This window comes from Heterodontus francisci, chromosome 1, assembly GCF_036365525.1.
Source record: "Heterodontus francisci isolate sHetFra1 chromosome 1, sHetFra1.hap1, whole genome shotgun sequence".
NCBI classification, from domain to species: domain Eukaryota; kingdom Metazoa; phylum Chordata; class Chondrichthyes; order Heterodontiformes; family Heterodontidae; genus Heterodontus; species Heterodontus francisci.
In genome coordinates this window covers 44,026,627-44,041,128 of record NC_090371.1, presented here as the reverse complement: position 1 = coordinate 44,041,128, position 14,502 = coordinate 44,026,627, and the positions used below count along the sequence as shown (strand labels likewise).

The 14,502-nt window shown below is 46.9% G+C and overlaps 1 protein-coding gene across 9 annotated transcripts in view; it reads right to left on the bottom strand.

The window, feature by feature from the left end:
- Positions 1-14,502, bottom strand: part of LOC137369084 (fibroblast growth factor receptor 3-like) — a 262,049-nt gene that overhangs the window by 156,588 nt on the left and 90,959 nt on the right. For all 9 annotated transcript variants that reach the window (XM_068029736.1, XM_068029727.1, XM_068029752.1 and 6 more), the window contains exon 4: positions 7,548-7,601. In XM_068029736.1, coding sequence (XP_067885837.1) covers positions 7,548-7,601 — 54 coding nt within the window. The remainder of the gene's footprint in view (positions 1-7,547; positions 7,602-14,502) is intronic.

Here is a 14,502-nt window from a genome sequence, read left to right as displayed (position 1 = left end):
TCCCAACAACACATACTTAAAGTAGGGTGGCCCCTAGCAGAGGCCATGAATACCAGACACAGACCCAGAGCTCCCTGGTCTTCCAACACCCGTGCATGCTACGAGCTTAAGGCCTACAGCCTTCCAATATAATTAATTAAAATGAGCACCGAACATTGCAATTGCATTTTTGCGCACTGAATGAGCTTTATTGATTTACTTCAAAATACCAGACCTGAGGGTGTCCAGTACAGGAAAGGGGCTTGAAATGCTGAAATCTGGACTGTCCAGTACAAAACTGGATGAACAGCCATCATAGACTTAAAGCCACAATGGGCCAGAAAGATGGCCCAAAAATCAACGCTGTAAAAAGGTGATCTGTTTGGGGAGGCATGACAGGCGCCGGATGTTTGCCTGGACTACTTCGAAAAGGCCAAGTTATGGTCCGGCCCTGGGATCCCTGGTTCAGCTGTGCCTCTGGCTGATACCAGGCCCTGTATGTGTTATCCTGAATTATTTAAATAAATATACTTGTCACATACTCTGCCAGAATTTAATTGCAATACTGGAACCTTCCTCAATACCGGGAACAATGTTCCTTTTTAATTGCTGGCCTATGATCTCACCTCCTCTCCATCAATCATTAGAGCCATTACTATGAATGCCAGCACAACAGCAAAGTGCTAACTCCTGTGAAAGTTACCTGTTCTACAATCCACTAATGTAGTCCTGACACTGTTGGCCTGCCATCACCAGCACACTGGCACTGTAAACAAGGCAGTGCTGCTGCTGATAGAGATGGCGCATACCTTCAACAACAGCAGTTTTGGCCAATGGCTCGGTGCCAGTGCCACACCTGATGGCACCATGCACACGGAGACGCAAATCGGCAAGAGTGCCCCTGGTGTTTGGGCTGTTTGCACTCGTTCCAAATGAGGCAGTGAAAATGCCAGCCATGAGCAGCAACTTTAAAACTAAGTGCCCGCTGACTTTGTGAAGCAGGATTTCCTGCTGTAAGCAACTGGCTGGCGGCACTAATAGTTTCTACAGCTTCAAGACAAGGAGCCTTCTGTGGACCTGCTTTATTAATGGGTTGGAAGTGCTTCCTTGAATCCTCCCAGTGAGTCCAATGAGTAGCAAAGCTGCTGAGACCAGAAAGCTCATGTTTAATCCCCAGTCTTTGCTGATTTAGCTGATCTGATCTCCTGTGGAGGAGTGGCAATCGGCTGCAGTGCTCTGGGGGTTAAGGAAGGAGAGAAAACAATCGGATTTCTCACTCGTGATCACTATATGGCAACCCCTGCTAGAAGTCCTTACGTTTATTGGGTGGGAGCTTTGAGGCTGGCATGTGTTCCACAGATAGACAGGATGCCGACTCTTGCTTTTAAGGCTTGCACGTCAGTAAGAAATCACAGCATTTTAGCACACAGCAGGAAGCTGAGTCAGTTTTCTGAAAAAGATAACCAATTAGTTCCACTGCCCTGCCCTGTTCATTTTAAATTGATCAGACCCGATTGTCAATCCCTCTTCCCAGCCTTTCTCACCTCCCTGCTTGAAGGTACTGAATTATTCTGAGGTCCTGTTCCTCAGCCAACATGTGCTCCTCCCAAGCGGCCATTCTAGACAGAGGGAGTTAGCTGGATATTTGGACAATGGGCAGGCATCACATGTGCACCTAGTGCTACATGCTGCCCTCACCCGGACGCACGTTCGCACTTCCCCAGCAAGAGTACATATCAGAAGCAGGAGTCTTGGCTGAATTGTACCCGTCACTCACCCAGGGAACAGTTGTTGAGGAGTGGTCCTGAGGCCAATAATAGTGCCTTTACCATAAACTTCCAGTGGGGATTTGATAAACCAGCAAAGAGCAGGGATTGAACCTGGGCCCTTAAAGGTGTAAATGGTTGTACTCATGTAATGGAGCCAATCTGGGGGCCACTGCAGCACTTCTGACATATTCCCTTCTGCTCAGCCCTGTATCCGTATTATTGTTAGCTTTTATGATCGACATCAAAAATCTCACAAGTAATCCAGCTTTCGTAGACCTCGGCCTCAGCCAATCCGGCAGCTTTACACAAGCGTCGCTACTAGTTATGTGAGCCCCATGCCTCAGGAAGCAACAGCACAAAGACATACTGACACCAGTGTAAAACTCAGCCAAACTCTGTGACTCTTTACATGTGTCTGATCCTATACCACTATTTCAAACCTGAAAGTAAATCCTGAAATATTCGCTGCCCCAATGACAGTCTAACTCCCTGTGCTTGCACTTATGCCAAAGCGGCACCGCTGAGTGCACCAGAAGAGAAAGGGACATTTTAATAGTCGCTGGGTGAAATTTCATGCACAACATTATACAGTGTGGAAATAAATAAGACAACAACGCTCAGCAAAACCACTGAATACAGAAGCTCTTTCACAAGTAGCAAAGATCCTTAATTTGTGTGGAGTCTGTGGTGTGAAACACACACATAACTCACTCATGCCACAGACTCTTCGAAGTTATGGACCTATTACTCTGGTGAAAGAACTACCACATTCATCGATCCCAGCTCAGCTCTGGCTTCTCCTGAACAGGGACTCAATGTTCTCATAGCTCCCAGTAAGCAACTCACAGGTCATAAGGTGCACCACTGCGACTCCATAACGGGTGCATCACTTCACAAGGTGCAGCTCGCCCTCCAGTGCCTTGCCCAAGTGGTCATTGTTCATGCAAGTGCCACAACTGGGAGTATTAGTGGGCTATTTGTGCATTAACACAAGCCAAGAGCCTTGTCCTGACTTGACCTGACCTGATATCCGTACCTGCACTCTCCAAGCAAGGCTAGGTTGGATATTAAATCAGGCAGAAGGAACTGTGGTTGATTTTCCCCTTTCACAGTGTCTAAGATCAATGTAGTGTCTCAACTACTGTCCTATGAACACAGACCAGATAGCGAGCCTGGACGTTATCAAATTGCTATTTGTGGAAGCTTGCTGTACACAAATTGGCTGCTGTATTTTCCTGCACTACAACGGTGTCTAAACTTCAAATTACTTAATTGGCTGTGAAGCCCTGTCGGGCACCCTAAAGTCACAAAAGGCGCCATATAAATTAAAGTTCTTTCTTTCTCATGTCGGATGGTTGGTTTCTACTTTTGTTTGCATGAAGAAACTTTTCCATCGTCGTTGTGTAGTCCAAGATCCCCCCCAAGTCATACACACCATCACAACTTGGAAATACATCGCCATTCCTTCACTATCATTAGGTCAAAATCTTGGAACTCCCTCTCTAACAGCACTGCAGATGTCTACACCACATGGACTGTAGTGGTTCAAAAAGAAGGCACCCCCACCTCTTCTCAAGGGCAACTAGAGATGGGCAACAAATGCTGGTCTTGCCAGTGGCGCCTACACCCTGAGAATGATTTTTTTTTTAAAGTACTGCCACTGATTAGAACAGAGATTAAGGGATCCTGCTGTATGTGGTTCATAAGAACAGCGAGTAGGGGTGTGGAAGATAAGATCTGCTTTCTATTGTCCTTCCAAGAGTGCACATTGCCACACAGGGGCAGCAAAAAGAGCAGGTCTCCTCCTGAAGTGCCCAGCATCACAGATGCCAGACTTCAGCCAATTCGATTCACTCCGCATGATATCAAGAAACGACTGAAGGCACTGGATACTGCAAAGGCTATGGGCCTTGACAATATTCTGGCAACAGTACTGAAGACCTGTGCTCCAGAACTTGCTGTGCCCCTAGCCAAGCTGTTCCAGTACAGCTACAACACTGGCATCTACCCTGCAATGTGGAAAATTGCCCAGGTATGTCCTGTACACAAAAAGCAGGACAAATACAACCCAGCCAATTACTGCCCCATCAGCCTACTCTCAATCATCAGTAAAGTGATGGAAGGTGTCATCAACAGTGCCATCAAGCGGCACTTGCTTAGCAACAACCTGCTCAATGACACTCAGTTTGGGTTCCGCCAGGGCCACTCAGCTCCTGACCTCATTACAGCCTTGGTTCAAACATGGACAAAAGAGCTGAACTCAAGAGGTGAGGTGAGAGTGACTGCCCTTGACATCAAGGCAGCATTTGACCGAGTATAGCATCAAGGAGCCCCAGCAAAACTGAGGTCAATGGGAATCAGGGGGAAAACCCTCCACTGGTTGGAGTCATACCTAGCGCAAAGGAAGATGGTTGTGTTTGTTGGAGGTCAATCATCTGAGCTCCAGGACATCACTGCAGGAGTTCCTCAGGGTAGTGTCCTAGGCCCAACCATCTTCAGCTGCTTCATCAATGACCTTCCTTCAATCATAAGGTCAGAAGTGGGGATGTTCGCTGATGATTGCACAATGTTCAGCACCATTCGTGACTCCTCAGATACTGAAGCAGTCCGTGTAGAAATGCAGCAAGACCTGGACAATATCCAGGCTTGGGCTGATAAGTGGCAAGTAACATTCATGCCACACAAGTGCCAGGCAATGACCATCTCCAACAAGAGAGAATCTAACCATCTCCCCATGACATTCAACGGCATTACCATCTCTGAATCCCCCACTATCAACATCTTGGGGGCTACCATTGACCAGAAACTGAACTGCAGTAACCATATAAATACCGTGGCTACAAGAGCAGGTCAGAGGCTAGGAATCCTGCAGCGAGTATCTCACCTCCTGACTCCATCTACACGGCACAAGTCAGGAGTGTGATGGAATACTCTCCACTTGCCTGGATGGGTGCAGCTCTAACAACACTCAAGAAGCTTGACACCATCAAGGACAAAGCAGCCCGCTTGATTGGCACCCCATCTACAAACATTCACTCCCTCCACCACCGACGCACAGTGGCAGCAGTGTGTACCATCTACAAAATGCACTGCAGCAGCGCACCAAGGCTCCTTAGACAGCACCTTCCAAACCTGCGACCTCAACCAACTAGAAGGACAAGGGCAGCAAATACATGGGAACACCACCACCTGTAAGTTCCCCTCCAAGTCACACACCATCCTGACTTGGAACTATATCGCCATTCCTTCATTGTCGCTGGGTCAAAATCCTGGAACTCCCTTCCTAACAGCACTGTGGGTGTACCTACCCCAAATGTCTGCAGCGGTTCAAGAAGGCAGCTCACCACCACCTTCTCAAGGGAAACTGGGGATGGGCAATAAATGCTGGCCTGGCCAGTGATGCCAATATCCCATGAATGAATTTAAAAAAAGGTCTCCCCCGAGCATCTTTGGCCTGAACTTCGAGCAGTGATATAACAGCGCCTTTAAATAACACTGAAATCTGAGCCAAAATTATTATCCATTGTCTGCAACACATGTTTTCCCCAAATGGTGCTTTGATTGGTTAATTTTCTTTTTTAACTGAGAGATGGGGCGTGGACCTCTGATTTAGATTGTAAACTGCAACTGTCAAGAGTTGTAATTGTAAAGAGTGAAGGTCATTTCCATTAACAACTAGGCACTGTTAAACTGATAAACACTCAGGAGTAGGCCACTGGCTGGCATTGGGAAGGTTGTTATTTGTGTCCACCAATCCAAACAGAAGCTCATGCATGCAGATTTCCTGCAGAGAGGTTGAGCTGTGTTGAGTGGAATTCACCTGAGTTTGCACAAGCAATTCTGAAAGAGAACCTTTCCTGTTCTGTTCAAAATGGCACAGTGGCGCAGTGGTTAGCACCGCAGCCTCACAGCTCCAGTGACCCGGGTTCAATTCTGGGTACTGCCTGTGTGGAGTTTGCAAGTTCTCCCTGTGTCTGCATGGGTTTCCTCCGGGTGCTCCGGTTTCCTCCCACATGCCAAAGACTTGCAGGTTGATAGGTAAATTGGCCATTATAAATTGCCCCTAGTATAGGTAGGAGGTAGGGAAATATATAGGGACAGGTGGGGATGTGGTAGGAATATGGAATTAGTGTAGGATTAGTATAAATGGGTGGTTGATGGTCGGCACAGACTCGGTGGGCCGAAGGGCCTGTTTCAGTGCTGTATCTCTAAAAAAAAACCTCTGTCTCTGCCACAACATAAGCCTTTATACTGGAATTACATGGAATAGCTTAGTTCTGAGGTGTGGATTGGTATTGACACACTACTGCCTCAGGTTGTGGTTTAAAGCCCCATCTCTGACCTCATAATTTGCACTGTTGCTCCATTTCTGTACTGAGGGAGTGCCGCATTGTGAAAAGGAACTATTGAGCCAAATCCCCTCTGCTTGTTCCAGTGGTTCAGGTAGATCTTTAAGTTCTCATGGCGTTATTTGTAGTAGCACATGTTCCCTGCCAATACTGCAATCTCAACTATCACTACCAAAAACACATTAAGTGGCTTAACAGCTCACTGTTGCTCGTCAAACCTCATTATGTGCATATCTCTTTGGGCTCCTTATCTCGAGAGACAATGGATACGCGCCTGGAGGTGGTCAGTGGTTTGTGAAGCAGCGCCTGGAGTGGCTATAAAGGCCAATTCTAGAGTGACAGGCTCTTCCACAGGTGCTGCAGAAAAATTTGTTTGTCGGGGCTGTTGCACAGTTGGCTCTCCCCTTGCGCCTCTGTCTTTTTTCCTGCCAACTACTAAGTCTCTTCGACTCGCCACACTTTAGCCCTGTCTTTATGGCTGTCCGCCAGCATATATTGGCTGCTAAACATGCCTACATAATTCTGAATTACCTGAAGTGTTTTAAGATACTTTCAAAAGATACGCTAAATCACTAAATATAAACAGGTATTTAGCATCGTATATACATCAAAGGAAACAGATTTGCACCACAGTTGAGTTTCTCCTCTTGTACTGAGCGCACGATGCTTAATGGGATACTGTTCCTACAGCCTCCCATTACTTCCCCAAATTGTCATTCTTCTATTCAACCATGGAAGGTTTCACAGTTGAGTCTGATCCCTTGTTCTGCCAACTCTCTCCTCTTCACATATTTACACAATCACTCACTCTCTAGAAAATGTCACTGTGTAGTGATCAGGAATGAACATACATATGAACATGCCAATTCGGAGCAGGAGTAGGCAATTCCGTCCCTCGAGCCTGCTCTGCCACTTGATAAGATAATGGCTGATCTGCATGGGGCCGCAACTCCACATTCCTGTCTACCTGCTATCACCTTTGACTCCCTTGTCAATCAAGAATCTATCTAACTCAGCCTTAAAAATATTCAATGACCCAGCCTCCACCGCTCTCTGGGAAAGAGAATTCCACATACTAACAAACCTCTGAGAGAAAACATTTTCTCCTCATCTCTGTCTTAAATGGGGCATATATTGGGAATGTGGGTAAGCATGGTTTTTTGACAGTTAGCAGAAAGTTGGAAAATTGCCTCACTGCCTCATCACACTGACAACATGTCTCAAAGTGTTTCGGAGAGTGACCTGCTTTTTAAGTGCAGCGACATTAGTTATATCGGCAAACGTGGCACATCACCAATATTCCAGAAACAGTAAGGTGAATGACCAGTTTTCACCATATTTATCGAGAGGCGAATGCTGGCCAAAGGGTTCTCTGCTTTTCTTCAAATAGGGATGTGTGATTCCTAACATTGGCAGATGGAAAAATAAAGGAACTCTGTTGGTATAGTACCTGCATCCTCAGAGCCATCGTCATCATCTTCATCATCACCCGAAGACAAAGAATCTGGAAGACAAAATAAATCTCATCAGTTTAATACTGCACCTGTAGTCAACACACACTGCAGCTCTCACTGTAAAGGATTCAACCAGTACTGAGGTAACTAGAACTAAACAGAATTATTCATTAAGATCAAAGCAGCATAGGCAGGGAGATCAACAAGTGACAAATATCCCGACAGCATAAAAGTTTAATGTCCAATTATCGAAAACCATCAGTTGCAACATTCTGTCTCAGAGCCAAGTTTGTCCTTTCACTGGATCTCTTCTAACGGCTTTGAGTCATGTTGGAGTAGATCCCTGGGCACCAGCAGCTCCTTCTATTACCTTGCCCTTATGTGCAAGCTTAGGCAGTGAATTCTATTTGGGCTATTTTCTATGGAGGGTATCACAGTCATGCCCAAACCTGTCCTTAATAGACATACACAAGTACTTTCTAGCAGCGGTGGAAATCGACAAGTGGCTCATTTTCTACCCCCCACCCCCCCCTCCCAGTCTCAGGTCAGTTAACTCAACAGAGAGCATGGGCTGAACTTTTGCTTTGGGGATATGAAACAGAAGCCGGGACTGTTTCCAGGTCCCGAACCAGCCCCCAGGGGTAAACACTTGTTGCAATCTTGAGCGGGGCACCCCTTAATTGGCATGGACACAGCGTGGTGGGTGGGCTCTCGAAACTGGAGAGCCAATCAGAGTTTCCAGCTTCAGAGGTGCACCCAGCTGCAATGAATGGTAAATAACTGAGAGGTTTCAACATGGAGGTGCACTCTCAGACACTTTTAAAAAAATTTAATTAAAAAATAGAAAAAGCAGCCAGGCCACCACTATGGGGGAAATCCCTCTAGAGGCCAGCCTTTGGCTGCATCCCCAACCCATGCAGGCAGGGAGGGCACTGCCTGGAGCATTGGCAGGATGCCCACCTTCAGGCAGTTGAACTGCCCACATTACGTTGGGAAACTGGAGGACAAATGGAAAATGCCAAAATGGCCAACACTAGGAACAGGGTTGGGAAACAGTAACGCTGGCCGTTGCCGGTGTTTTCAGGCCTCATCTGCCTCCATTCCTGACCTTGGCGGGGGTCTGAAAATCCTGCCCCAGGAATCAAACCTATGATGTTGCTGGTTTGTATCGCTCAGTACCACACCATGGCTGGGACTTTACAAAGCTCTCGACATCTGGCACCGTGGCGGGGGTGCCAGAAGATCATTCCAGTCGTGGTCCGCCACAGAGCCAGACGCCGGGAGGGCGGGGCCTGATCTTCCCAGCGGCAGCAAGGCTCCTTGGCGGCGCCTCCCCACCCCCCCCCACCGCTGAGCAATGGGACCCGGATTAAAATATTCAAATTAGCAGAATGCATCCATTTAAATAAAATTGACTCCACTCTTACCATTGGGCCCTGATCTTCTGAGTGGCAGCCGGCATTCACATGCCTTCACCTTCCCGTCTGGGGAAAGCAGGCGCCGCAGTGCTGGGGAAGGGGGGAACTTAAGATTTTTAGTCCGGGGGGGGGGGGGGGGGAAACTGGGTCAAATTTACATCATTAGTGTAGGGAATGGTGACCTGTGCACTTTGTTCCGTTTGTGGTGGGGGGTGGGAAGTGTGGAAGGTAAGTGTTTCGAGGGGGTGGGGGAAAGAGGGTAAATAATGAATTTTATTGTTACTGGGGGTGGGAACAGGGCAGCAGATTTTTAATCAGTACAGAAGGGGGAGGGAGGGTATAACTTTAAAAATTTAAATTACCCGGCAAGACTTTAACAGCGGCGCCTGCGCACAGACAGCTGCGGCATTGCTGGCGTCGGAGAGCACGCCCGCTCCACGTGACTGGGGGTGGGGACGGGGGGAGGCCCGACTGCCATATTATTGTGGGCTGCAACAAGGAAGATCGTGGCAGCATGGCGGCACACCGCCCGCCATTTTATCGCCTGCCGCCCCTCCCGGCAGCGGGTGCATACAATCCAGCCCCATGTACTCATTCAGACAACAAGGGAGAAAGTTATAAGTTACGTGCCGTATTGCATTCTTATTAATTTTTATTTCAGAAATTTTTATTCCCTGCCTGTGGCAAGATGGTGGGGGAGGTGTGGGGAGGTAATTGTAATTTCATTAGAGGGGCCACATTGCACTAGCTCTCTCTAATGCCCACATAAGTGCAGAAAGGAAGGAAGCACTTGTGTTTATGTAACCCTTTTCTTATCCTCACGATTTCCCAAAGTACCCCACAGTCAAATGAATTATTTTTTGAAGAGTCTGCCAATTTGGGCACAACAAGGTCCCACAAACGGTAATGAATAAATGATTCTGTTTTGGTGTTGTTGATTCAGCGAGAAATGTTGGCCAGAAAACTGGGAGAACGCCCCTACCTTTCCTCAAACGGTCCAAGGGGATCTTTTACCTTCACCAGAGCAGGCCTCAGATTAACATCTCAGCTCCCTCAAAGCTGTTCTGGAGTGACAGCTTAGATTATATGCTCAAGTCTCTGGAGTGGAGCTTCAGCCCATGATCGTAGCTCAAAGAGCTTCAGTGAATTATGTTCTTTCTTCAAAAGAGTTAATGGGTGCAGTATCTGAAGTATGTAGAGTATTTTTATTTATAATTTTTACCGCAGTTTTTATGAGCGTACGAACCACGGAAGTTAGACGTTACCCTTTAAGAGAAATGTCTGGTACTCTCAAAACAGTGAAGCCTTGTGCATGCGCTGCACACCTAAACAGATCCTGCATTTAGGTGCAGTTTCACAGATCAGTTAAATCTGTCTCTGGCACGTTTCCCAAGTCCTGCTTCCAGACCAATTCAGCATGAATTGGGGTTTTCAGTGAAGAAAGTCATTAAGGTCATGTTTTTATAGAATTGAACCTCTACAGAATCTGACATGCTCAGATTCAATCTCAGGTCTATGCTTGGTTCGCTGATCTGGATGGCACTATTTTCAGCTTCAGACTTGGGGCAGGGGAAAAGCAAATGCGACTGGAAATATAGGTATGAATGTTGGGCCCCAAAAATATAGGTATGAATGTAGGATCAAGTTCAGCTGTAATTCCTTTCAGTTTGATAGCAAAAGCCCACACATGAGGGACGGATACTTTGGCGAGTGTTGCCTGAGGTCTTGTACAATTGGCTGTGGTGGCCTCCTCTGCCTCTGCCTCATCATCCAGTAGTCCAACCCAGTCTAATTCAACCACTCAGAATTTGGCACAAATCAAAAATATTGAGCAAATGAAACTCAGAACATATCGGCAGCTGAATATAGCAAGTCAAATTCCATTTTTATTATATATGATTCCACCATTTTTACTGGTCTTTGGGCAATCGCGTTCTGTTTGTACTAGCTCGGTGACTGAATAAGCCGAATTCTTTTTCAATCGGATGGGATTCTGGCAGTTTTACAGGTATTTCAGGAGATCGAATTCTATGATGCTGTCTACGTTTTCTGTGGAAACTGTGAATGAATGGCCTTGCTCACAAGTGATCATTTATTTTTGTTTTACCTTGGTTGGGTTTGCACAACATGAATGTGATTAGTTCCAATGGTGGGAGAAAATTACTGAAGATACAGGCCAGCGTTCAGGAGGGAAAACAACAAATAAAATCTCTCTATGAGTGAATGGAGTGTCACACTGTGGATTAGACACTGGCTTTTTCCTTTTGGGGCCTGTGTTCAAATCAAGCTCAGCAAGAGAGTCTCCTCTGTAAGGCTCCTGGATGAAATGAGCTTGGGCAGTTCCAATCCAAAACCGTCCTTAATTTGGCACCAATTACCAATCTGACTGTTAGCCGTAGCTCAGTTGGTAGGACTCTCATCTCTGAGTCAGCAGCTTCTGACCTCAAGACACATTCAAAAGACTGCAGCATATAATCTAGGCTGACCCTCATGCAGTACTGAAGGAGTGCTCTAGCGCCGGCTATGCCGTCGTTCGAATGAGACTACAAATCGAGGCCACGTCTGCCCTCTCAGATGGATGTAAAAGATCCCACCGCACTATTTTGAAAAAGAGCAGGGTGTCTGGCCAATATTCATCCCTCAACCAGCATCAACAAATTTGTGTGTTGTGTTTCCTACACAACAACAGTGTGTGCACGTCCTAGGTTTTTAATCAGGAGAGGCATTGGCGTAGTGGTACTGTCACTGGACGATCAATCCAGGGGCCCAGGCTAAAGTTCTGGGGACATGGGTTTAAATTCACCATGGCAGATGGTGAAATCTGAATTCAATTAATAAAAATCTGCAATTAAAAGCTTATCTAATGGTGACCATGAAACCATTGTTGATTGTTGTAAAAACCCATCTGGTTCACTAACGTCCTTGAGGGAAGGAAATCTGCTGTCCTTACCAACATGTGACTCCAGACCCACAAGAAGAGTGGCTGACTCTTAAATGCCCTCTGAAGTAGCCTAGCAAGCCTCTCAGTGCAAGGGCAATTAGGGATGGGCAATATATGCCAGCCTAGCCAGCTACACTCACATTCTATGAACAAGTAAAATAAATGGCTCCAGAGTGCTTTGGGAATCCTGAGGGTTATGAAATGCACTATACAAATGCAAGTTCTTTCTTCCTTAGTTAGCTCATGAGTCACATTGCTGTCCCAACAAAGGAAGTTGGCTATTTATCAGGCACAGTAACGTAGTGGTAATGTCACTGGGCTAGTAATCCAGGGGCCAGAGTAATGCTCTGGCGACATAAGCTCAAATCCCACCATGGTACTGAGAGAATTAAAATTCAATTAATTAATAAATCTATAATAAAAAGCTAGTCTCAGTAATGGTGACAATGAAGCTGCCAATGTCATAAAAATGCCCTTTGGGGAAGGAAATCTGCTCTCCTACCTAGTCTGGCCTACATGTGACTTCAGACCCACAGCAATGTGGTTGACTCTTAACTGCCCCTGAAAAGGCCTAGCAAACCACTCAGTTAGAAAGTGGCTCGAGGGAAATTAGGGATAGGCAATGAATGCTGGCCTTGCCCGCAATGCTCACATCCCACGAAAGAATAAAAAAAAGGCAGCAGGAGAATCACACGTCTCTCCATTGGTTGCAAGAGCACCTTCACTGCAGCAGATGATCGCAAGTTTAATCCCAAGTCTAAGTTAGCTGATCTGAGGCAGGGCAGCAGTTGACTGCTAGAATTGGTCACAATAGAATTGGTGGATCGTTTGTCGGCTAGCACAGACACGATGGGCCAAGTGGTAACGGCCGGCTCGGGTCTGCAAATGAAACCCGACCCGAGCCCGACAGAACCACATCTGATCCTGAGCCAGCCCGAGTCCTTCCATTTTTTTCCCGCGCCCGACCACCCGACCATCAATTTACCTACCTTCTGTTTTTCACTATGTTGCTGATCTGCACAAGCTTAAAATAACTAACAAACCCACCTTTCTAGTCAAAAAATTACATTAACATTGGAGCCACTTACCTGAGGTTGTGATAGAGTGTGTCCAACCCGACCTGACCCAACCCCAGCCCGAATGGTGGACCCGGAAGTCCGACCCGACCCGAACCCGACACATGTCGTCGAGTCTCGTCGGGTTCGGGTTGGGTAGCGGCCTTTACCAAGTGGCCTCTTTCTGTGGCTTAAACTTTCTATGATTCTATGAATGCCTCAAGCGAGGGAAAGCTAAACTATTATTTATCACTATTTATTGCTATTCAATGACTCTTTGCTGTTCCTTACAAGGCTCCAGCAAGAGTCAGGGCATTCAAGATAGGGAAGAAATTGGAAAAAAAAATGCAAGGAGCAGGCACATTAATCTAATGTAATAAAAACAGAAAATGCTGAAAAAGACTCAGCAGGTCTGGCAGCATATGTAGACAGGAAAAGAGTTAATGGGCAGGATTTTTCAGTGGGCTTTGGGCCCCTGATGTTGGGACCAAACGGAGAATGGCTTGGCGATATTCCCAGAGGCAGCCTCCTAATTGGTCGCCTCTGCGCTTGTTGCCCTATTAAGGATGGTGGGTGGACTCCTGATGCTGCTGGCCCAATCAGAAGGCTGGCAGCTCGAGAGCCTCGGCAGCACCACCGGGAGAGGTGGGCATGGCTGAGGCAGGTAGGAAACCTCAAGGGCGCATCAACATGGAGGTACCCTCGAAGGGTTAAAAGTAAACTAATAATTCAGAACGGGGAAGGCAGTAGGCCCTTTTAATCGGAGGGGAAAACCCTCCAGATGCAGCGCTGGGGGCGCAGGGACTGCCTTCCATGCCTGCAGCCCCCTCTTAGGGGCATGGGGCCTCTGGCTCCGATAGCCCCCCGGACTGCAGGAGGGAAGCCGCCTCCATGGAGCTGATGGACTGCGCACGCGCTATCTGCACAATTCCGGTAAGCCCTCTCAAATGCCCCTAATTGGGGCCTTAAGTGTGTAATTGGCTGGCCACTTCCTGCCTGCTCCTGGGAAAGTTGCATGGCAGGAATGCATGCGGGAGCCATCCCAACGTGGATCCCTAATAGTTTTCTGGCTGCCCACCCCCACCTCGAAACTGCCAGCAAGGGGCCAGGAAAATTCAGCCCAGCGTTTCAGATCAATGAAAGAACTGAAATGTTACTCTGTTTCTCACTCTCGCTCTCCACAGATGCTGTCTGACCTGCTGAGCATTTCCAGCATTTTCTCTTTGATTTCAGATTCCCAGCATCCACAGTATTTGCCTTTTACATTAATCTACTGATTCCTTTTGGATTCCTTTCCTTGGTGTCCAACACCAAGCAGCCAGTCCTGAAAAGGTTTTGACCTGAAATGTTAACCTGTTTCTTGCCTTTTCAGGTGCTGACAGACCCTGCTGTGCATTTGCTATCTTTTTATTTCCAAAATCCAGTTTCTTTTCCTCTCCTTGTGTGTGTTTAACGGGATAGTAGCTGTCGTTATTTGATTATATATCAATATCAATAACAACAGCTTTAGTTTATATCACGTCTTTAATATAGTAAA